This window comes from Belonocnema kinseyi, chromosome 7 (assembly GCF_010883055.1).
Source record: "Belonocnema kinseyi isolate 2016_QV_RU_SX_M_011 chromosome 7, B_treatae_v1, whole genome shotgun sequence".
NCBI classification, from domain to species: Eukaryota; Metazoa; Arthropoda; class Insecta; order Hymenoptera; family Cynipidae; genus Belonocnema; species Belonocnema kinseyi.
In genome coordinates, this window is record NC_046663.1 from 8,150,223 (window position 1) to 8,176,580 (window position 26,358).

The following is a 26,358-nucleotide window of genomic DNA, read 5'->3' on the forward strand; positions in this document are numbered from 1 at the left end:
GATTGTTCTTCCACAAATTTGTAACATTCCCGGTCAGCAAAAAAAAAATGCACCCTCATTTCCCGGTCCAGCGGTCATCCTGATTCAGTTCAACTCTGAATTTATTTGATAAAATTTTTGAAATAAAGAGTCTTACGTCTGAAAATCATAAGAAAAAACAAACAAAAAAAAGAAAAAAAATACCTGTAAACCATGTAGAGCTGGTCCTTTTTACCCTCAGCTTTCTTCTTGCCACTGTCGACAGCCACTGCAAGAATAGCAGTCTGCTTGCTATTTCGTATTTGGTGGCTCAAATAAAATCCTTCCTTCGGTCCCGTTAATTCCGCCCACCGTTCCGTAGCCTCTTGCCAACTCATTCCCCTCTCAACATGAACCACATGCAATTCCGTTGGAGCAACGCCCGTCGCGTGCTTCCTCTGGAACCTGTAAATTTTCACCCTGCGAACATTTTCACCCGAGGTGCCAAGATCGAGAATTCCCATATCAAATCGTCCCGTTTTTTTCGCCTGGGTCACGATGGCATTCAGCGTGTCCGTGAAATATTTGAATAGTCGATTCTGCAGATCAACGGGCATACCGAGAATTCGATTTAGGAATTTGGACATATTAGCAAAATCCTTATCGAGCGACAACACGCCGGGCATGCTCTCGCTATTACAAATTAAGCCAACGCCCACCAGCGCGTCTGCAACATCCTTGAAAAAATCACCGCGATAATCCTGTGGAGGTTGAACCAATGGAGCTTCGTATCTGAAATTTAATTTATTATATCAATAAATTCAACGTTATTTCAGATTTTCTTTTTTAAAGTTTCGAACAAATTTTTAACATAATAATTCAATTTTCAACAAAATAGTTGAATTTTTTAAAAAGAAAATTAGATTTTAAGACAAAAATATGAGTCTTCAATCCAAAAGGACAAATTTTCTATCCAAATTGGCGAATGTACAAACAAAAAAAAGTTTTATTTATAAACCAAATGGTTAAATTAAATATTTAAACCAAAAGTGCAAAAATTAAATTTTCAGCAAAGAAGTTCAACTTTAATCAAAGAAAAAAAATATAATTTTTTAAAGAAAGTAGTTGAAATTTTCATCCAAAGAAATAAATTTGTAAACAAATAATTGAATTTTTAACTAAAAAAGTCCATTTTGTACCCATAATAGAAAAACTAAGTTTCCTGTAAAAAAATTAATTTGAAAAAAAGGACTTAAACCAAATAGCTAAATTTTCGACCGCATAGATGAATTTTCAACGAAAATAAAGAATTTCCCCATATATAGACGAATTATTAACAAATAAAGATTTTTCAATCAAAAATAGTTAATTTCCCAACAAAAAGTTTCAATTTTTATAAAAAAAAGAGGAAATTTAAAACCACGAAGTTTAGTTTGGAATAAAACAGTCAAATTTTCTACCAGAGATGAATTTTTAACTAAAATGAAGAATTTTAAAAAGAACTGAAGAATTTTTTAGTTCAAAAAGACGAATTTTCAACTAAAAAAAAAAAAAAAAAGAAAATTGAAATTTTCAGTAAAAAAAACAAAACTAATTTTCAACTAAAATAATTTTACATTAATACAAAAAACAAACAAAATGATTTCTAAGCAAATTTATTTATTTAAAGCTCTTAAAAATTCCTTGTAATTTTTAAAAATATCCATAAATATTTCAAATTCTTTAAAACTATGGAAATTGTTTTATATAATCCGATAAAAACTCTCTGAAATATCTGGGAATAATTTGGAATGCCATTAGATTACAGAAATTAATGGAAAATTTCTTGAAATCTTTGAAATTCTTTCAAATCTTAAAAAAAATTATTTTACTTTTTTTTCAAATAAATTAAATTAAAAATTGATCCTATAAAACAGTTCAACTTTCAACCCGAGAATACGAATTTTCAACAGAACTGTTATTTTACAACAAATTTAATAAATTTTCAACAATATAGATACATTTTCAGTTAAAAAAAATGTTTAACAAAAAAAAAAACAACGAAATTTCAACTAAAATCACAAATCTTTAGCAAAAAAAATAAAAATAAGCCTCAATTAAGAAGTTGAATTTTTAATATAAACAGATGAATTTTCAACAAAACAATTGAATTTTTAACAAAAAATTCATTTTCTTTCAAATAAAAACGAACTTTTTATAAAAAACATCAATTTTCTACCAAAGTATTTCATAATTTTATCATATTTTAGGGTATTAAAAAAAATTGTCGGAATCTTTTAAAATACACTAAAATATTTTTAATACTTCGAAATCCTTTAAAAGTTTTTTAAGCTTTTGTAGATTTCTTGAAATTAAAAAAATACCCTAAGATCTTTAAAATCCTTCGAAATTCCTTCAAATTGTTAATTAAAAAAAAAAAAAACTAATTTTTTGTAAAACAGTTTTAATTTTGTACTAAATAGTTGAATTTTATATCAAATTGCGAAAATTTCAAGTCAAAAAGAAATTTTCGTGTAAAACAATTGGAACTTTCAACCCGAGAATACGAATTTTCAACAAAAAAGTAATATTACAATCACTTAAATGAATTTTTAACAAAATAGTTAAATTTTCAGTTAAAAAATCCAATCATTTTTAACCAAAGTAAACGAAATTTCAACTTAAAACCATAAATCTTTAACAAAGAAAAATATTGACTTTCAACGAACAATTTAATAATTAATACTACAACAAAAAAGATTTTAATAAATAAACAGTTGGATTTAACCAACAAATACCAACTTGGAACAAAATATTCGAATTCTCATCCAAAACAGATTAATTTTTAACTAAACAATTCAATTTCCGAAAAAATTGATTTTTTCTCAAATAAAGACGAATTTTCAATAAGATATATCAATTTTAAATAAAGTACATCAATTTTCAACCAAACGGTTCAATTTTATAACAAAATATTTTATAATTTTGGAATATTTTAGTTTATTTTCAAAAATTCCTCGGAATATTTTAAAATACCTTAAAATATTTTAATACTTTGAAATTCTTGATAACTTTTTAAAGCTCTTGATATTGAAAAAATACCCTGATATCTTAAAAATCCTTTAAATTCTTGAAACCTTTTAAAAATTCCTCGGAATCTTTTAAAATAGATTTGATGGTAGTCCAAATTTTATTTGATCAATTTTTAGTTTACTTGTTTTCGTTCCTAAAGATTTTTGAACAAAGCAGATTAATTTTTAATAAAAAATGATGAATTGTAATTTTTATTGGTGAAAGTTTATTTTCAATTAAAAAAAATAATAATAATTTTCTGTAAAACAGTTTAATTTTACACCAAATAGTTAAATTTTATATCGAATTTGAAAATTTCAATTCAAAAAAAGATTTTCCTACAAAAAAAATGAACTTTCAACCTGAAAATACAAATTTTCAAGAAAATAATTGCATTTTTAGCTGAAAAAATTCTAATAAAAAAAAAATAATAAAAACGAAGTTTCAACTAAAATTATAAATATTTAATGAAAAAATTAACTTTAAAAAAAATAACCAAACAAATTTTCAAAATTAGTTTTCAACTAAAAAGTTTAGTTTATAATCTAAAAATATGCATTTTCATCAAAAAAATTAGTTTACAACCAACTAAATGAATTTTCAACAATATCGTTCAAATTTTAGTTAAAAATTTTTTTACCAAAAACAAAACGAATTTTCAAATCTAAATTATAAATTTTTAACAACAAAAATTAACTATCAAGAAAGTAGTTCAACTTTCACTAAGAAGTTTAATTTTTAATGTAAAAAGATGAATTTTCAACGAAGAATTTAATAACTTATATCCCAACAAGAAAGATTTTAATTAAAAATAAAAACAGTTGGATTTAACCAACAAAGACCAATTTTAAAAAAAAATTTTAAATTCTCATCTAAAACAGATTAATTTTCAACTCAACAATTGAAATTTTACCAAACAAAAAAATGATTTTTTTTAAAAGAAAGACGCATTTGCAATAAAATACATCCATTTTCAACAAAATGGTTAAATTTTCTACCACAGTATTTTATAATTTTATAATATAAATAAGGGTATTTAAAAAAATGTTTCGGAATCATTTAAAATACCCGAAAATATTTGCAATACGTTGAAATACTTCAAAACTGTTTAAAACTCTTGAAAATTTTTCGAAATTAAAAAAAAAACCTAAAATCTTTTAAATCCTTTAGAATTTCTTTAATTACTCAAGTCCAGGGTGGCTGTTTTAATCGATTAAATAAATTCCAAGTCATTTCACGGTTCGCAAACATTTTTCACGGTCAATGAAATTTAAAAAATTTTTAAATTGAAATTAAAAATTTTTTAATTAACAAATTTTGTATTATTCTCCTCTAAATTTAAAACCATCAATTAATAAAATATCAAATTTTAAAAATGATATAATTTGAAGAAATTTTAAGCTAGAACCATCAAACATTGAAAAATTGAAAAAATTTTAACTGAACACTTGTTAAATTAGAAATTTAATTATTTTATTTTTAAATATTTTAAACATCCTTGAAAAACCTCACAATTTTATTTCAAAATCTTGAGAAATCAAGAAGTTGTTTTAAATTGGATTTAAATTTAAAATTATTTTGGAAATGTTTTCAGAACCTCTAAATATCTGTCAAAATTAATTGAATTTTTCCTACAATTTTCAGAAAATCCTGAAAATTTCTTTACAATTTGGAAGTATAAATAACAACTGAACATTTATTATTTGCAGGCAAAATTTGAATAATTTTAAGAGATATGTAGAAGTTTTTAAAAGATTCAAACTTAATGAAAAACTTGAAATTATAGTCTAATATAAAGCAAAATATAGATTTTCGCAGATTTTAAATAAAAACTTACGATTTTTTTCAAGAATTGTGAAAGGCTTCAAAAAAATAAAAACATTTTCTTAAGATTCCTAGGAAAATTAAAAATAATTTTTCATTTTCAAAAATTATTTGAAGAGAGTATTAAAAAAGTTTTTCAAAGATTTAAACAAAATTTTCTAAAAAGATTCTAGAAGATTTTGAGAAAACTTTCTAAAATAAGCATCATAATTGTTAATCTTTTTAAAACTCCTAAATATCTCTTAAAATTACGCAATTTTTTTTCTACAAATATTAATTTGTAAATTATACATCAAAATTTAAAAATGTCACAAATAAAGAATTTTTCAAAATTTTAACGATTCCACGTTTTCTATGTCAAACAATTCAATTAAAGATTCTTTACATTTAATTATTTGGTTTCAATTTACTTGCTTAAATAAAAATTCAAATATTGCTAAATATTCAATAATTTATCTTTTTTTACTTAAAAATTGCAGAATAATACAAAAATTTTCTTAATATTCCTAGAAAAACTGAAAATGATTTTTCATTTCGAAAAATTATTTTAACAGAATATTTAAAAAGATTTTAAGAGATTTCCAGAATAGTCGAAAAAAAATCTGGAAGATTTTAAGGATGTTTTTTAAAATTTGCAGGATTTTCTAAAAATTGTAGGAAAGATTTTATTAATTTTAAAATATGTTTAAAAATTCTGAAAAAAATTTCCACAAACTTCGTTTAAATTAATTGAAATCATATTAAGTTTTAAATAAATTTTGAATCTTTTCAAAACTTTTAAATATTTCTTAAATTTATTCATATTTTTTCTGAAAATAATAAGTGTTCAATGCAAATTTTAACGTTTAAAGTTTAAAAGCTTTTCGAAGTTTTAACAATTTAAAGCTTTCTTTGACAAAAAATTTAATTTCAAATTATTTACTTTTACTTTATAATTATTCTTTTTCTTAATTAAAAAATATTTAATTAAATGGGTTAAACAGTCAATCATTTAGACTGAAATAATATTTAATTTAATAAAAGCCATTAATAAAGAATATATGATTATTAAGTTATTTCTAAGTTGAAAATAGTTTATAAAATTTCAAAAGCTGTTCAATTTTGAACTTTTAAAATTTAAATTAAAAAATGTTGTATTAAAATGCTCAATAATTTACGCGTATAAAATTGAAGGTACTAACATTTCTCAATATAAAAAATATAAATCCACGTTATCATTTTCAATTATCTAAATTAGAAAATCAATCAATGAATTTTAAAATTATATAATTTTAAGGAATTTTAAGCTAAAAACATCAAATACTGAAAATTTTAAAAAATTTAAACTCACTACTTCTTAAATTAGAAGTTCAGTTTATTTTGTAAATTTTTTCAGAACTTTTAAATACTTCTCAAAATTAATTGAACTTTTTCTACAATTTTCAGAAAATCCTGCAAATTTTAGAAAATTTTTTTACAATTTAAATTCTTAGGAAAATTAAAAATAACTTTTCATTTTGAAAAATTATTTTATGAGAATATTTAAAAGGTTTTTCAAAGATTTAAACAAAATTTTCAAAACATTCTAGAAGATTTTAAGAAAACTTTTGAAAATTTCCATGATAATTTTTTATTTTTTTAAAACTCCTAAATATCTCTTAAAATTATTCAAATTTTGTCTACAAATGTTTATTTGTAAGTTATACATCAAAATTTAAAAATTTCACTTACAAATTAAGCATTTTTCAAATAGAACAATGAAAATTGTAACGTTCAAAGTCTCTTCGAAATTATAACGATTCCAGGTTTTCTATGTCAAACAATTCAGTTATTAATAATAATTCAGACTCTTTACTTTTAAATATTTGGTTTCAATTTACTTTTCTAAAATAAAAATTTAAATATTGCTAAATATTCAATAATTAATCTTCTTTTTTTTTAATTAAAAATTTCAAATTGAATGGGTTAAAAATGGAATATTTTAGACTGAAACAATATATTATTAAGCAGTTATTTTTAAGTTGAAAATAGTTTATAAACTTTCAGTCACACCTTCACATTTTTTAATGACTCAGACTTTCAAACTGAAACCGTTAAGTTTTAACGTGAAAATCCGAAAACTCTTCGATTTTTATTACTTAAAGTACAGATTTAAAAAAAATGAATTTATTCATTAAATAAAAATGTTTTTTATCCAAAATTTTCCACATCAAAGGATTTTTATTTTACTTATTCAAGTCTTTAACAAAGCATTTTAAAAATGTTTAAATTAAAAATGTAAGCTTAGAAATAAAAAATTGTGAATAATTATTTTTTAAAATAACTGAAAAACATAAAAATTCCACTAATTATTTAAAAATTGTTGAAATCGAACGTGGACAGATTTTTCTTCTACAAATTTGTAAAATTCCCGATAAAAAAAAAATGCACTGTTATTTCCTGGTCCAGCGGGTCACCCTGAAGTCTCTCAAAATTTATCTTAAAAAATAGGAAGTCTAAAATTCCTGACAATTACAATAAATCCCGGATTTGTCACCTTTTCCTTATAAATCCCATACTTTCTCCTGACCAAACAAAAAAAAAAAAAAAAAATATCCCCGCTTTCCATTATTTTCCAGATCTGCGCGACCAACCTTCTCAATATTAAAACATGAAAATAATTACCCCATAATAGCCTTCATCGTAGCCTCGAGAGCAGATCGACCATATTTATTATCAATATTAAACTGCGAAAGATCCCTGGTTTCCGTGGCTCGTCGATCACCATGCGTGAGAGCGCCCAAACTCTCGAGACGTTTCGCCACTATCGAGGCGAATCTTCGCTCACCAGCGAGATCCGAAATCAGAAAAATATACTCGGGTGCGTTCACCTGATTCGAGCGATGAGTTCTACCAAATTGCTGTATTGCCCGATCAGCACTCCAAGGCAATTCAAGAGTGATGTGAACCCGTCGCATCTGATTGCGCGCTCTCCGATCACTCTGAAGTGAAATGCCACTGCTGGCAGCTTCCGAAATGATCGCCACAGTTTTCTCGCCGTCCATGAACCTCTGCTTCTCGGTGAGATTTAAAGTTTCCAGGGGCACGTCAACCTCGGACCTCGACTCATACTGTATTGCACCGTCCTCAGTTTGAACAACTCGACCCTTCCGGCCAGTCATTTCCGCGACATTCTCGGGCCCACCGAGCTCATCAATGAGCTGATCGAGTGTGTTGGGCGGCAGGCGTTCGCCGAGGGCCTCTATTTGTGTGAGGAGCTCCTCCTTCATGCTGCAAGCTCGCTCAATCGCACTTCGTGGCGGTGCTTGGCTTCGAATAGCAGCCATATTGATACCACCACCACTGATTGGCTTCCCACCCATCGAATCACCATTTCCCTTGTTTCTATTATTCGAGGTTTTACTCGTCAGCATTGACTGGATTTTGTCTTGTGTACTCAAACGCTTCTTTTTTGCTTTCTTTGGCTTTTTGCCCACCTTCTTCTTTCTCCTGTCCCATGGATCTAGAATTCACAGGGATTTATTAGAAAAATAGGAATATTGGGAATGGTTAAAGTGCGATGTGACACCTGGTGACAAAAATCCGAACTAGAAAGAATAGACACGATTTTAACCTTTAAAGGGTACACTGGTGCGAATTCGCACCCGGAGTTTTTTCATTTTTTTGGCCTTTAAGCAAACACAGCTGCAGCGGATTATCCCCACATACATCAAAAATAAATGTTAAATATGTATGATATATGGTAGTTTATTATATGTTCAATATATTAAATAATTAATATTAACATTGCAAACAAACTAATTCGCACCAGTGTACCATTCACGTATGCTGGGTTGGAGTGTACGATAAAGAATTTATTAAAAGCACCATTAAAAGAATTTTTTGCAGAGTTTAAAGTATTTATTGGATAATAAAAATAAGTATGTATCAGGAACAAAGAGTTTGATATGAAATTTACATATTATATGGTGGAAAACACATTTTTTGACAAAATTATATTTCTAAAAAAAAACATGAAATATTTACTATTTAAAAATCGGATCTAACAATTAGGTTTAAATTTTTATTTCAATTCCTATCATCTGTTATTCGTATTCCTGGCATAATCTGGCTAAAATTGGTTCGGACAAAATAGTTTTAATTTTGTACCAAATAGTTCAATTTTCTACCAAATTGTTGAATTTTATACTAAATTGTTGAATTAGCTAGCAAAAAAACGAATTTTCTTTAAAACTGTTGAGTTTTCAACCCGTGAATATGAATTTTCAAACAAAAAAATTACTTTATAGACAATCAGTTTCATATTCAAGAATAGAGTTCTTAAATTTCCGTGAATTAAAGTTCAGGTTATATAACCGAAAATATGACAGAATTTAGGAGAATTTAAAAGAATTTAAGAGAATTGATGATTTTTAACAATATTTTTATTGTTCAGGTAATATTAGCAGTTGAATATAAATTATTATCTACTTCAGACATATTCAGGAATTACATTGTTTCATATAAAAATTTACAATTTTCAAATGTATTAATTTATTTTAAAAAAAGTTTTTCTACTTTAAAAGATAACTCTTGAGCAAAATACTGGAATTTTCAACAAAATAATTGAATTTTTAACAGGATAGTTGAACATTCAACCTAAAAAGACAAATTGCCAAGGAAAAAGTGTCATAGTTTATATTTGAATAAAAAAATAATTAAATTTATACAACAAACGTAAAGAATTTTAATACCAAAAAGACGAATTACCAACAAATAAAGATTTTTCACTCAAAAAATAAATCAAAGTTCATCCAAATTATTGAACCTTCAAATCAGAAAACAAATTTTCATTAGAAAAATTCAATTTTCAAACAAAAAATATGACTGTTCAACAAAGAATTAACTTTTACGAAACTGATGCATTTTTACACACAAAAAAAAGTAAATTTCAAACTAAAAAATATCAATATTAAAAAAATGGAAAAGTTTCATTTTTTGTTTAATTTTCAATTAAAAAACATTAATTTTCAACAAGATAATTAAACTTTTAACCAACGAGATAACTTTTCAACTTAAAATATAAATTTTTAACAATAAAAGTGATTTCTTAACAAAGCGATTCAACTAAATGTTTTAAACAATTTAGTTGAATTATCAGGCAAAGAAGAACGTTTTTTAACCAAAAAGTTGCATTTTCATACAAAAAAAATGGAATTTCTTCTATAAAACAGATGAAGTTTTAAATCAAAAAAATCAATTTTCAAAAAAATAGTTGATTTTTTCCGTTGAAAAAGATTTTAGTGAAGTTTTCACGATCAAACTATAAATTTTTATAACAAAAAAATAAGGTTTTACGAAAAAAATTGAATTTTCAATCCAAGAAGACGAATTTCTAACAAAAAAGGATGACTTTTTAACAAAATTGTTGAATTATCTAGCAAATAGTGACATTTTTATCCAAAAATATGAAATTGATCTTAAAGCAGAGGAATTTTTATTATAAAAAAAAGTTGAGTTTTCATCCAAAAAAGTTTCCAGTTAACTCAGTAACATCAAAAATTGAATTTTCAATCCAAAAATACGAATTTTTTGTACCAAAAAGGATGAATTTTTAACAAAATAGTTAAATTCTCTACCAAATAGTTGAATTTTTATCCAAAAGAGATCAATCTTGTACTAAAACAGATGAATTTGTAATAAAAAAAAACCATTCTTTTTTTATAAGTGGAACTTTCATCCAGAAAATATCTCAGTTCGTTTTTTAACACCAAAATATAAGTTTTAAACAAAAAGGCAAACTTTTAAAAAAAGAATTGAGTTTTCAAACGAAAATTTGACGAAAAAAATGCAATTTTCTATTAATTAAAATAAATTCTGAAATTCTCATAAATTCTCAAAATATTGATTTCTCGGTTATATTTCAAAATAAAAATTTCAATTTAAAATGAAAAATACTTGGATTTAATTTTCAAAAATCGATTTTATACCAAAAACGACGAATTTTCAACAACAAAATACATACATTTTTTACCAGATTCTTATATTTTTGAGCCGAAACTGTGAATTTTCTACAAAATAATTGAATTTCAACCAAAAAGATTAATTTTCAACCAAAAAATACCAACTTTTAACAAATTTTCTCAATTTACAACTAAATACTTTCAGCAATGAACGCGATGTTAGTCCAAATTTTATTCAATTAATTTTTTATTTATATTTTTTCGTTTCTAAATTATATCCAATATATAAAAAATATACAATTTTCTGTCAAATAGTTAAGATGGAAATTTAATCTAAAACTATTTATTTTTGACGAAGATTTGTTTTTAGTATTAAACCATTGTTTTATACTTCACAAAATAATCATAAAAACACATTGATGCAAAAATTAAAATACACCTTTAAAATTGTACCTACTCTTTCTAGTTCCAGTTTGGACACCAGGTGGCGGAATGGAATAAATTTTCAACTAAACAATTGAATTTTCAACAATAAATTAATTTTCTTTCAAATAAAGACGAACTTTCAATAAAATAAATCAGTTTTCAAGCCAATAGTTAAATGTTCTACCAAAGTATTTTATAATTTTATAATATTTTAAGGTGTTTAAACCAATTTCTCGAAATCTTTGAAAACATCCAAACATATATTTAACACTTTGAAATCCTTTAAAACTTTTTAAAGCTCTTGAAGACTTTTTGAAATTAAAAAAAATACCCTTAGATCTTTAAAATCCTTCGAAATTCTTTTAAATTGTTGAAATCCATTTAAAAATTCCTCGAAACATTTTAAAATAGATGTGATGTTAGTCCAAATTTTATTTGATTAATTTTAAGTCTATATTTTTTCGTTTCTAAAAATTGTTGAACCTAAGTAGTTAAACTTTCAATTCAATTTTTAGCTAAAAAAAATTGCAATAAAAAAAGTAATCTTTTTAACTTTAAAATTTAACAGTTTGGTTAACCTTTTTTTGATTTCTTGACTAAAAAATGTTTTTTGATTAAAATTTGAACTATTTTCTTGAAAATTCGTTTTTTTGGTTCGAAAATATATCTTTTTAATTATAAATTTTATCTTTCTTGAGAAAAAATACTGTAATTTAAATCTTTTTTGGTTGAAATATCAACTATTATATTTTTTTATCAGAATTTACCTTTTGTGGTTAACCTAATAATCCAATTTTCTAAAAAATTCTTGAATTTAAAAATAAAAAATACTCATTTTCGGTCAAAAAATATTAATTCTTATCAAAAAATATAATAGTTGATAATTTCAAACAAAAAATATTTTAATTATAAATTAAAAATGTCAGGATTTTTTACCAAATAAGATTTTTTATTAAAAAAGAAAAATATTTCAACCAAATTGTTGAATTATCTACCATAATAATATCATTTTCAATAAACCAGTTGCATTTTTCTCAAAAAAAATATGTAATTTATAATTAAAATGATACATTTTTAAACCAAAAAGACGAACTTTCAACAAAAGAGTTGAAATATTAATTCAAAGAGATTTTTCAGTTAATACAATTTTCAATCAGATAATAAAATTTTCAACTGAAATAAAAAAAAAAAAAAAACGAATTTTCAAACAAATGAAAAATGGAAAGTTGAAATTTTCCGAAAATAAAATTGTTTTCAACAAAATATTGAACAATTATAAATGAAAAGCAAAGAGCAAAATTTAGAATTTTTAACTTTCGATACTAAAAATATAAACCAACGGTACCATTTTCAATGCTCTAAATTAGAAAATCAATCAATAATTAAAATTTTTTTTAAATTATGTTATTTTAAGCGATTTTAAGGTAGAAACATTAAAAATTGAACAATTTAATTTTTTTTCAAGTAAACACTTTTTAAATGAAAAGTTTAATTATTTTCATTTGCAATTGTTTACACACCCTTGAAAAACTTAAAAATTTTATTTCAAAATATCTATAAATCCAAAAGTTGTTTTAAATTTATTCATACTTAAAAGTATTTTTGAAACTTTTTAAGAATTTCTAAATATCTTTTAAAATAAATCGAATTTTCCTACAACTGAAAAAAAATCATGCTTACTATGCAGAAACTATTTTAGTTATTTTACGTTATTTTAAACTATTCGTACGAAAATTTCGGCGCAGTTAGTCAAGATTGATAAGCTTTTCAAGAATTGTAAAATGCTTCAAAATAATAAAAACATTTTTTTAAGATTCCTAGGAAAATTAAAAATAAATATTCATTTTGAAAAATTATTTTAAGAGAATATTTTGAAAGATTTTAAAAGACTTCCAAAATTGTCATTTATTTCTCAAAATTCAAATATTTCACTTACAAAATAAACATTTTTCAAATGGAACAATTAAAATTATAGAATCCAAATTTTAAAAGATCTTTAAACTATTAACGATTCAAGGCTTCAATTTACTACTTTTAAATTAACAGTAAAATATTGCTAAATATTAAATAGTTATTCTATTTCGGGCGAATTAAATAGTTTAAGTTTTAACTTCAAAATCTGTAAATTCGTGAATTTTCAACGAATTTAGAATTCTTTCTTCAAATAAATTATTGTTCACTTTTTTATACTTAAAATAGTCATTTAAAATATAATTTATTTATCTATATTTACAGTTGATAAAACAAAAATATTTTTCATCCTGAATTTTCGACTTATAAATTTGATTTAGAACTGCCAATATATTTCAACTTCAAAAGATGAATTTTCAACAAAATAATTACATTTTCATCATAATAGTTCGAGTTTTAACAAATTGTCGATTTTTCAAATAAAAAAATATGATTTTTCAAACAAAAAAAAAGAATTTTTAACAAAATAGTTGAATTTTCAACAAAATTATTAAATTTTTTAGTAAATAGAATATTGATAGAAAAGAGGTGAATTCCGAACAAAAAATATCATGGTAAAAAAGATAAATTTTCAACAACAAAAAAAGGAAAGAACTTTCAACAAAGTAGTTGAATTTTCAACCAAAGAGATGTATTTTCTAAAAAAAAATGATTTTTTAACAAAATAGAATTTCCAATAAGATTAATAAATTACAAAAAAAAAAGACTAACAAAATAGTAGAATTTTTAATAAAATTAATAAATTTGTAATTAAATAGTAGAATCTTGATAGCAAAGAGGTAAATTCTGAACAAAAAATATCACGGTAGAACAGATTAATTTTCAACCAAAAAAAGGGAAAGAATTTTTTACAAAATAGTTGATTATTCAAACAAAGAGATGAATTTTCAATAAAAAAAAGATTACTTTTTAATAAAATAGCAGAATTTCAAACCAGAGATGTATTAAAAAACAAAAAAATAACAAAATAGTAGAATTTCCAATAAAATTAGAAAATTTCTAATTAAACAATAGAATGTTGATAGCAAAGAGGTAAATTCGGAACAAAAAATATGGTCAAAAAGATAAATTTTTAACCACAAAAAAGGAAAGAATATGTAACAAAATAGTTGAATTTTTTTCAACCAAAGAGACGTATTTTAAAAAAAAACGACTAACAAAATCGTAGAATTTTTAATAAAATTATTAAATTTTTTAATTAATAGTAGAATCTTGATAGCAAAGAGGTAAATTCGGAACAAAAAATATCATGGTATAAAAGATAAAGTTTCAACAAAAAAAAGGAAAGAATTTTCGACAAAATAGTTGAATTTTTTTTAAACAAAGAGATGAAATTTCAATAAAAAAAAAAGATTACTTTTTAACAAAATAGCAGAATTTCCAACCAGAGATGTATTAAAAACAAAAAAATAACAAAATAGTAGAATTTCCAATAAAATTAGAAAATTTCTAATTAAACATTAGAATCTTGATAGCAAAGAGGTAAATTCGGAACAAAAAATATGGTCAAAAAGATAAATTTTTAACCACAATAAAAGGAAAAAATTTGTAACAAAATAGTTGAATTTTTTTCAACCCAAGAGACGTATTTTCAAAAAAAAGACTAGCAAAATCGTAGAATTTTTAATAAAATTAATAAATTTGTAATTAAACAGTAGAATCTTGATAGCAAAGAGGTAAATTCTGAACAAAAAATATCATGGTAGAAGAGATAAATTTTCATCCAAAAAAAGGGAAAGAATTTTTAACAAAATACTTGAATTTTCAAAAAAAAAGACTAACAAAATAGTAGAATTTTCAATAAAATTATTAAATTTTTAAATTAATAGTAGAATCTTGATAGCAAAGAGGTAAATTCGGAACAAAAAATATGGCAGAAAAGATAAATTTTCAACCACAAAAAAAGGAAAGAATTTTTAACAAAATAGTTGATTTTTTTCAACCAAAGAGATGTATTAAAAAAAATGACTAACAAAATAGTAGAGTTTTTGATAAAATTAATAAATTTGTAATTAAACAGTAGAATCTTCATAGCAAAGAGGTAAATTCTGAACAAAAAATATCATGGTAGAACAGATAAATTTTCATCCAAAAAAAGGGAAAGAATTTTTAACAAAATACTTGAATTTTCAAAAAAAAAAGACTAACAAAATAGTAGAATTTTCAATAAAATTATTAAATTTTTTAATTAATAGTAGAATCTTGATAGCAAAGAGGTAAATTCTGAACAAATATTATCATGATAGAAAAGATAAATTTTCAACAACAAAAAAGGAAAGAATTTTCAACAAAATAGTTGAATGTTTAACCAAAGTGATGTTTTTTTCTAAAAAAATGACTTTTTAACAAAATATTAGAATTTTCAACAAAATTATTACATTTTTTAATGAATAGTAGAATCTTGATAGCAAAGAGGTAAATTCTGAACAAATAATATCTTGATAGAAAAGATAAATTTTAAACAACAAAAAAGGAAAGAATTTTCAACAAAATAGTTGAATGTTTAACCAAAGTGGTGTTTTTTCTAAAAAAAAAAGACTTTTCAACAAAATAGTAGAATTTTCAAAAAAATTATTAAATTTTTAATCAAACATCAGAATCTGTATAATAAAGAGATAAATTCTGAACAAAAAATATCCTAGTAAGCTTTTAAATTAAAAGTAATTGACTTTCCAGGAAAAATATTTGGATTTTCTTACTGGTTTTGATTCTTTTTTGTTGCATTTTTGCATTTTTTTAGCATTAAAGAAGGAAAAAATCGAGAAAAAGCCGAAGTTTCTTCAACTCTTAGAAAAAAAAAAGAAGAATTCTTTAAAAAAAAAGAGGGAAATAGTGAAAAAGAGTGTGAAATCTGCCATTTAAATCGTAACTCACCCACGTCCGAGTCGCTATCACTGTCAAACGGATTATAATCCGAGCTTGGATTACTAATCTCTTCATCAGATTTGTTATCGTCGCTATCGCTCCCGGATAATTTAAATTCCGAACCGGAACTATGGCCCCCATTGCGATCTTCCTCGGAAATCTCCTCCTCCGAGGACCAGGGTCGTACTTTTTTCGAAGCTCTCTGAGCTGCCTGACGAACTGGTTTTCTTTTCGCACTTCCTCCTCCTGAACCTCCCGCATTTTCCCCAAATTTCTCACTGTCCCCGGCATTCTGAGATCGTGGCAAATCACCAATGATCCTGTGAATTCGATTGCGATCGGGCGCCGGAAAGTGCTTCTCAACCAAGGATTGCAAGACGCCTCTGTTAGAAAAGAAATTACGAAAAATTAATGATTTTTTCTGTTATTTAATAACAGTCATCACAGTACCTATTGTCGTCAAAAAAGGTGACATTTTTTTTTCTAAAATAGGACGCAAGTGGGTGATAAACAAATATTAAATAAGACAAACAAGCAGTCTGCATTTTTGAACCATAAAATTTCAAGTTTGTAACAAAAAATTAAGCAGAAGAATTTCTATTGAGAAAATTTAATTTTCCATTCAAAACAACAATAAAAACGAATTTTCTACGAAAAAGTTGAATTTTATACGAAATTTTTTAATTTTCAACAAAATAGTTTAATCTTCAACTAAGCAGTTGCATTTTTAACCAAAAAAAGAAGACATTTCTACCAAGAAATGAATTTTATACCCAGAAAAAATTTTTCAGTCAAGAATGCAAAGTAATGTTTAGCAAATTGTTGAATTTTCAACAAAAAAGATTAATGTTTATCAAAAAATGTTACAATGGATAATGGATATTTCCATATCAAAATTTTGATTAAAAATAAAAAACAGATTTGACCAAAATGTATATATTTTCAATATGGCTTCATTTTGACGAAAAAAATTTGATATTCATTTTCTACCTGAAAAAGACGTATTTTTTTCAACCAAAGAGACGTATTTTATTAAAAAAAAAGACTAACAAAATCGTAGAATTTTTAATAAAATTAATAAATTTGTAATTAAACAGTAGAATCTTGATAGCAAAGAGGTAAATTCGGAACAAAAAATATCATGGTAGAAAAGATAAATTTTCATCCAAAAAAAGGGAAAGAATTTTTAACAAAATAGTTGAATTTTCAAACAAAGAAATGAATTTTCAATAAAAAAAAAAGATTACTTTTTAACAAAATCGTAGAATTTTTAATAAAATTAATAAATTTGTAATTAAACAGTAGAATCTTGATAGCAAAGAGGTAAATTCTGAACAAAAAATATCATGGTAGAAAAGATAAATTTTCATCCAAAAAAAGGGAAAGAATTTTTAACAAAATAGTTGAATTTTCAAACAAAGAGATGAATTTTCAATAAAAAAAAAGATTACTTTTTAACAAAATAGTAAAATTTTAAATAAAATTAATAAATTTGTAATTAGACAGTAGAATCTTGATAGCAAAGAGGTAAATTCTGAACAAAAAATATCATGGTAGAACAGATAAATTTTCAACCAAGAAATGAATTTTCTACCAAGAAAAATTTTTCAATCAAGAATGCAAAATAATGTTAAGCAAATTGTTAAATTTTCAACAAAAAAGATTAATGTTTATCAAAAAATGTTATAATGGATAATAGATATTTCCACATCAAAATTTTGATTAAAAATAAAAAACAGATTTGACCAAAAAGTATATATTTTCAATATGGCTTGATTTTGACGAAAAAAATTTGATTTTCATTTTCTACCTGAAAAAGACGAATTTTCCACAAAAACAAAAAAAGCCAAAAATTCTCTATCAAGCAATTTAATTTTAAAAAGCGAGTACATGAAATAACAACAAAAAAAGTTAATTTACAATTAATCAGTTGACTTTTTTTGACAAAATATTTGAATTTGCAGTTTAAAAAACCTTTTTTACAACAAAACGAATTTTTAATTTAATTTTTGAACCAAAAAAACGAACTTTCAACTAAAATTATGAATCTATAATGAAAAAAAAATTAAATTAAAAAAATTCGTTCAACTTTCAATTAGGGAGTGGAATTTTTTAAATGAATTTAAGAAATTTTATGAAGTATTAAAATTTACAAAAGAAACATTTACTCTAACCATGTTTTTTTTAATTTATTTTTTTTACCATCGCTTCTTACCAATTTATGAAAAAAGATTGCAATTTAATAAATGACGGCTTATTTTTTCCGGGAAAACATTCTATACAACTCTACTGTTTCCAAATTTGAAAGTAAATCTTTCTATGGTCTCTATGGCTTTTTCTAGGGCTCTAAAATCGTTCTAACAATTTTTTGTTAACAATTTTTTTAAACAAATAATTCTATTTTCAGATTAATTACTTATTTTTAAAATTAGAAATAATAGAGTTGTAGAGAATGTTTATTAAAATGCAATTATCTTTCAAAAATTGGTAGAAAGAGACGGCCAGATAAAATTCAATTCCAAAAAAACATGGTGAAAATTAATGTTTTTTATTGTGAATTTTAAGATTTTTCATAAAAAATATTATTTTTTATTTGAAATCACATCAGTTATAATATTTTGATTCTTAAAATCATACAAAATTTGGATTTTGAAGCACAAAGATGAATTTTCAAAGAAGAAGATTAATTTTCTGCTAGAAAAGATCAATTTTCCACAAAATAAATAAATTTTCAACAACAAAAAAGGCATTTTTTAACCAAAATGTTAAATTTTTTACCAAAAATGGAGTAGATAAATTTTCATTGAGAATGAATTTTCAATAAAAACAAAAACGAATTTTCTACAAAACAGTTTAATTTTATACCAATTTGTTGAATTTTCAAGCCAAAAAGCCTAATTCTCTATCAAACAATTTAATTTTAAAAACAAGCAGTTGAAATAACAAAAAAGTTAATTTACAATTAATCAGTTGACTTTTTTTGACAAAATATTTGAATTTGCAGTTTAAAAAACCTTTTTTACAACAAAAAGATTTTTTAATTTAATTTTTGAACCAAAAAATGAATTTTCAACTAAAATTATGAATCTATAACGAAAAAAAATGAAATTAAAAAAATTCGTTCAACTTTCAACCAGGGAGTGGAATTTTTAATGAATAATTTGTTTAGTTCAAAATTCTACTATTTGGTTACAAATTCTTTTATTTAGTTAAAGATTTAACTATTTTATTGGAAATTAAGTCTTTTCTTAAAAAGTAATCGTTTGTGGTCAAAAAATTATATTTTTTGGTAGAAAATTCATTTTTTAAATTTAAAATTCATTTGTTTGGTTTAATATCAATTTTTTTTATTTTGAAAAGTCTATTATTGTATTTTTGTTTCATAAATAATACGAGTATCTTTTACTTAAAAAAACATACTTTTTTTGAAAATTCAACAATTTTTTTTGAAAAAGTCATTATTTTTGTCGAAAATTTATAATTTTGTAGAAAATTCATATTTTTTGTTGAAAATTGATCTTTTGGTAGAAAATTCTGTTTTTCTGTTGTTCAAGATTCACCTTTTATATTTGAGCGTTAATAAATTTTATTCAAAAGTTTACTATTATATTTCTGGCGTTTAGTTTAAAATTCTAGAAATTGGTTGAAAGTTTATTTATTTTATTGAAAATTGAAATAAGTTCTTAAAAAGTCACCTTTTTTGTTAATAATTAAACTCTTGGTTCAAGAAATCTATTTTGATTGAAAGTTAAGTTCTTTTTATCAAAAACAAAACAAAAAAAGTATTAAATTTCTTTTTCAGAATTAATCTGAATTCAACTATTTTGTTAAAAAGTTATATATTTTTTTCTCGAAAATCCATCCTTTTTGGATTGAAAATTCTCTTTTAATGAAAAAATCGTCTTTTTGTTTGGAAAATTCAAATAATTGTTTTAAAAAAATATCACCTTTTGGCTAAAAATTCATCTCTTGGTTAAAAATTCTACTATTTCGTTGAAAACTCTACTGTTTTCTTAAAAATTCATCATCTTTGGATCAAAATTGATCCTTTTTAATTGTAAGATAATTATTTTTATTTGAAAAAAAATAATTTATTTTATAATTAATCTAAATTTAACTATTTTTTTTAAAAAGTAATTTTTTTAATCAAAATTTCAATTGATTTATGGAACACTTGTATTTTTGGATAGAAAATCAATCCTTTTGTTCTTCATTTTGTTATTCATCTTTTCAAATTTCAAATTTAAGATAAAATAGGTGACACTCTGTGATGACTGTAATAAAAAAATAAATAAAATTATGGAAAGTAATTAGAGGGGAAATTACTTGGCGGTCGAAACAAAGTCGCTCAATTCCCCATCGTCTCGTTCCAATTGCTCGAGAGTTCGTGCCTCTCCTGTCGATTGAAGACCGATAACAACGCATTTACCACATTTTACAGCCTCTCGAGCTACGGTCACGGCATGCTTCACCTTTGCTGCAATACACAAATATTTAAAGAAACGCTGATGCGACGACCAGAACTGACCCCACATTGTTTTCTTCATGCGATTTTCCGCGTCTATGAGTTCTGCTGCCTCTTGGAATTTCTGCATCGCTTCCACCCACTAAAAAAAAAAAAAGTACAACAGGGTTACCGTTTTAATCGAGGAAAAAAAATGCCCGGTCTTTTCCCGATTCGCAAACATTTTTCCCGTTAAATAAAATTTTTAAAATCGAACTATAGAAACATTTTTCCATTTGAAGTAGTAAAAAGTTAAACAACATATTAAAGAATTCAAAGTAGAACTCTGGAATTTTAAACTTTTAAAATTGTAGTTTAAAAGTTTTTCAATTCAAAAATTGTTTTATTCAAATGTTCAATAACTTAGACGTATTAAATGAAATGAAATTATAGAGTTCAAAAATTTAGAGTTCCAAAAATACAAATCCACGTTAAAATTCTTCAATGCTATAAATTAAATAATCAATCAATGAACTATACAAAATTTCGAAATTATTCTTAAATTAGGAAATAAATTATTTTCATTTTAAATAGTTTAAGCATCCTTGAAAAGCTTTAACATTTTATTTCAAAATTTTTTCAAATTGAAAATCATTTTTGAAATTTTTTTCGGAATTTCTACATAACTTTTTAAATAAATTGAATTTGTTCCAGAACTTCTAGAAAATTCTGCGAATTAAAACAAATTTCCTTCAAATTTGGATTTATAAATAACAACTGAACACTTACTATTTGTAGAAAAAAATTGGGGTAATTTTAAGAGATATTTACAAGTTTTAAAAAGATGTACCGCGAAAATTCGACCATTTGTATAGAAATTTCGGTAGAAATACCCACAACCTAATTTTAAAACAAAATGCAGATTTTTTCCAGATTTAAAATAAAAAATTTAGAAAATTTTTAAGAATTGTAAAAGGCTGCAGAATAATACAAACATTTTCTTAATATTCCTAGAAGAATTAAGAATGATTTTTCATTTCGAAAAATTATTTTAACAGAATATTTAAAAAGATTTTAAAAGATTTCCAGAATAGTCAAAAAAGAATCTGGAAGATTTTAAGGATGTTTTTTAAAATTTGCAGGATTTTTTAAAAATGGTAGGAAAGATTTTATTCATTTTTAAATATGTTTAAAAATTCTGAAAAAAATTTCAAAAAAATCTTTTCAAAACTTTTAAATATTTCTTAAATTTACTCATATTTTTTCTACAAATAATAAGTGTTCAATGCAAATTTTAACGTTTAAAGTTTAAAAGCTTTTCGAAATTTCAAGAATTAAAAAGCTTTCTTTGCCAAACAATTTAATTTCAAATTATTTACTTTTAATTTATAATTATTCTTTTTCTTAATTAAAAAATATTTAATTAAATGGATTAAACAGTCAATCATTTAGACTGAAATAATATTTAATTTAATAAAAGCCATTAATAAAGAATATATGATTATTAAGGTATTTCTAAGTTGAAAATAGTTTATAAAATTTTAAAAGCTGTTCAATTTTGAACTTTTAAAATTTAAATTAAAAAATGTTGTATTCAAATGATCAATAATTTACGCATATAAAATTGAAGGTACTAACATTTTCCAATATAAAAAAATATAAATCCACGTTATCATTTTCAATGTTCTAAATTTAAAACAATCAATTAATAAGATATAAAATTTTCAAAATTATATAATTTTAAGGAATTTTAAGGTAGAAACATCAAATATTGAAAATTTTTAAAAATTTAAACTCAACACTTCTTAAATTAGAAATCCAGTTTATTTTGTAAATTTTTTCAGAACTTCTAAATATCTCTCAAAATTAATTGAATTTTTTCTAAAATTTTCAGAAAATCCTGCAAATTTTAGAAATTTTCTTTACAATTCGGATTCCTAGGAAAATTAAAAATAACTTTTCATTTTGAAAAATTATTTTAAGAGAATATTTAAAAGGTTTTTCAAAGATTTAAACAAAATTTTCTAAAAAGATTCTAGAAGATTTTGAGAAAACTTTCTAAAATAAGCATGATAATTTTTTATCTGTTTAAAACTCCTAAATATCTCTTAAAATTATTCAAATTTTGTCTACAAATGTTTATTTGTAAATTATACATCAAAATTTAAAAATTTTACTTACATTTTTTATTGACTAAGACTTTAAAATTGTAACCGTTTAAGTTTTAACGTTAAAATCTGAAAATTCTTAAATTTTGAACTGGTTTAAAATCGTTTTGTCAAATGTTTTTTTTTTGTTGTTCACTTTTTATTACTTAAAGTACAGATTTAAAAAAAAATTAATTTATCAAATAAAAAAGTCTTTTATCCAAAATTTTCAACATCAAAGGCTTTCATTTGTTATTTGTTCAAGCCTCAAAAAGAAAGCTTTTTAAAATTCTTAAAATTAAAAATTTAAGCTTAAAAATAAAAATTGTAAATGGAAAATCTTTAAATAAAAAATTTTTGAATTACGCATTCTACATAACCTTTAACATAGATTGAATTTGTCTCAGAACTTCTAGAAAATCCTGCGAATTAAAAAATTTCCCTTCAAATTTGGAATTATAAATAACAACTGAATACTTATTATTTGTAAAAAAAATAGAGTAATTTTAACATAACATAATTTTAACATAATTTCAACTAAATGTGTGTACCAACAAAATTTGACTATTCGTACCGAATTTTCGGTACAAATACCCACAACCTAATGTAAAACAAAATGCAGATTTTCTTCAGATTTCAAACAAAAAATTTATAAGTTTTTAAACAATTTTTAAAGGCTGCAAAATAATAAAAAAAAATTTCTTAATATTCCCAGGAAAATTGAAAATGATTTTTCATTTTGAAAAATTATTTCAACAGAATATTTAAAAAGATTTAAAGAGATTTCTAGAATAGTAAAAAAAAACCAGTAAGATTTTAAAGATTTTTAAAAATGTACAGGATTTTCTAAAAATTGTAGGAAAGATTTTGTTAATTTTTTAATTTGTAAATATATAAATGGTTTACTTTTACATTATAATTATTCTTTTTGCTAATTAAAAAATATTAAATTAAATGGGTTAAACAGTGAATAATTTAAACTGAAACAATATTTAATTTAATAAAAGCCATTAATTACGAATATATCATTATTAAGTTATTTCTAAGTTGATATCTGAAAAAAAAATTTTTCATAATTTTAAGAATCAAAATATTGTAACTGATGTCATTTCAAATAAGAAAAGTTATTTTTTATGAAAATTGTTAAAATTTAGAGAAAAAACATTAACTTTAACCATGTTTTTTGCAATTTAATTTTTTTTACCATCACTTCATACCAATTTATGAAAAAAGATTGCAATTTAATAAATGACGGCTTTTTATTTCCGGGAAAACATTCTCTATAACTCTACTGTTTCCAACTTTGAAAGTAAATTTTTCTATGGCTTTTTCTAGGGCTCCAAATCGTTCTAACAATTTTTTGTTAAATATTTTTTAAAACAAATAATTATATTTTCAGGTCATTTACTTATTTTAAAAATATATTAAAATATATTAAAATGGTACAGTTTACATTTTAAGTTTAAAAAAAGATCATTTTCGATAAAAAATGATAAAAAAAATTCAAACAAAGTGGTGAACTTTCAACTAAAATTATGAATCTTCAACTGGAATCACTAAATTTTAAACTAGACATTAATTTTTAACTAAAAAATATAAATTTTCAACCAAATGATCAAACAATTTTTTTTAAAATCAAAGTTATAAATTTTTAACTAAAATGATTAATTTTTACCTGACATTTTAAACAAAAAACGATGAATTTTTATCAAAAGAGTTTAGTTTTGAACCAGGTAATTTTAATTTCAACCATGCAAAAATTAATTTTCGATTCAAATGATGAATAATTAACTGAAATAGTTGAATTTTCAACCAAAAATGGAATTGTTAAATTAAAAATAATATATTTTCTCAAAATAGTTCAAGTTGCAGCTAAATCTTTTCGGTTGAAAATGTAAGTATTTTGTTAAAAATTCGATTTATTGGGTTAAAAATTTAACTATTTTGGTGGAAAATAAAAATTTTTGGTTGAAAATTCAACTATTGGGCAAAAAATTAATTTTGTTGTGGAAAATTCATAATTTTAGTTGAAGCTTCATATCTTTGGTGAGAAATATCATTTTTTTTTTTAAATTAAAGTATTTGGCTGATAATTAACTTTTTAAAAATGGAAAATTCACATTTTTTGGGTAAAAATAAAACTGCTTGGTGGAAAATTAAATTTTTTTGCTTGAAAATTTAACAACTTGGTTTTTTTCTTGATTGAAAAATATTTAAAATTGGATTTTTTTTTAAACAAAATATCAAATATAAAATTTTTTGTTAAGAACTCATATGTTTTTCTTTAAAATTCAATTATTTGGCTGAAAATTAAGTTTTTTGTTGAAAATTCGTTTTCAGATGGTTGAAAATTAAGTTTTTAAAATTGAAAATTCACATTTTTCGGGGAAAATAAGACTACTTGGTAAAAAAATGTAATCTTTTTGCTTGACAATTCATCTTTTTCGTTTAAAATTCAACTACGTGGCTTATTATCATCAAAGATTCAACGGAATCTTTTTTTAAAGCATCGTATTTTCTATTGTCTTGAATTTTTGTTTATAAATCATAAAAAATGAATTGAATTTTTGTAAAAAATGACAGAAAAGGGGAAAATTGTTTTATAATTTCCGAATTGAGGCGTTTTATGAGATTTTAAAATTCTAAATTCTGAACGAAAAATTTAAGCCGTTTTTGAGTTTAAATCCAAAAACTCTAAAAACGAAGCCTGAATTTCGGTTGGGAAATCAAAATATTCTTACACTTGTATTTTTTTCTAATAAGTACTCACACTCGTATTTTTTTCAAATAAGTACTCACACTCGTATTTTTGCAAAATAAGGACACACACTCGTATTTTTTTAAATCAGGACTCACACTTGTATTTTTTTCAAATAAGTACTCACACTCGTCTTTTTGTAAAATAAGGACACGCTCGTATTTTTTTAAATAAGGACTCACAAACGTATTTTTTCAAATGAGTACTCACACTCGTATTTTTGTAAAATAAGGACTCACATTCGTATTTTTGTAAAATAAGGACTCACATTCGTATTTTTTCAAATAAGTACTCACACTCGTATTTTTGTAAAATAAGGACTCACACTCGTATTTTTTTTCAAATAAGTACTCACATTCGTATTTTTGTAAAATAAGTACTCACCTTCGTATTTTTTTAAATCAGGACTCACATTCGTATTTTTTTCAAATAAGTACTCACACTCGTATTTTTGTAAAATAAGGACTCACACTCGTATTTTTTTCAAATAAGTACTCACATTCGTATTTTTGTAAAATAAGGACTCACATTCGTATTTTTTTCAAATAAGTACTCACACTCGTATTTTTGTAAAATAAGGACTCACACTCGTATTTTTTTCAAATAAGTACTCACACTCGTATTTTTGTAAAATAAGGACTCACACTCGTATTTTTTTAAATAAGGACTCACACTCGTATTTTTTTTCAAATAAGTACTCACACTCGTATTTTTGTAAAATAAGGACTCACATTCGTATTTTTGTAAAATAAGGACTCACATTCGTATTTTTTTCAAATAAGTACTCACACTCGTATTTTTGTAAAATAAGGACTCACACTCGTATTTTTTTCAAATAAGTACTCACATTCGTATTTTTGTAAAATAAGGACTCACACTCGTATTTTTTTAAAATAAGTACTCACACTCGTATTTTTGTAAAATAAGGACACACACTCGTATTTTTTTAAATCAGGACTCACACTCGTATTTTTTTCAAATAAGTACTCACAC

General features: G+C 23.4%; 1 protein-coding gene across 1 annotated transcript in view; it reads right to left on the bottom strand.

Moving 5' to 3' along the window:
* Window positions 1-26,358, bottom strand: part of LOC117176023 (protein strawberry notch) — an 87,927-nt gene that overhangs the window by 21,356 nt on the left and 40,213 nt on the right. Inside the window, exons 10-13 of the mRNA XM_033365986.1 lie at window positions 20,343-20,623; window positions 16,026-16,399; window positions 7,477-8,314; window positions 184-750 (exon numbers count right to left, since the gene is read on the bottom strand). Coding sequence (XP_033221877.1) covers window positions 184-750; window positions 7,477-8,314; window positions 16,026-16,399; window positions 20,343-20,623 — 2,060 coding nt within the window. The remainder of the gene's footprint in view (window positions 1-183; window positions 751-7,476; window positions 8,315-16,025; window positions 16,400-20,342; window positions 20,624-26,358) is intronic.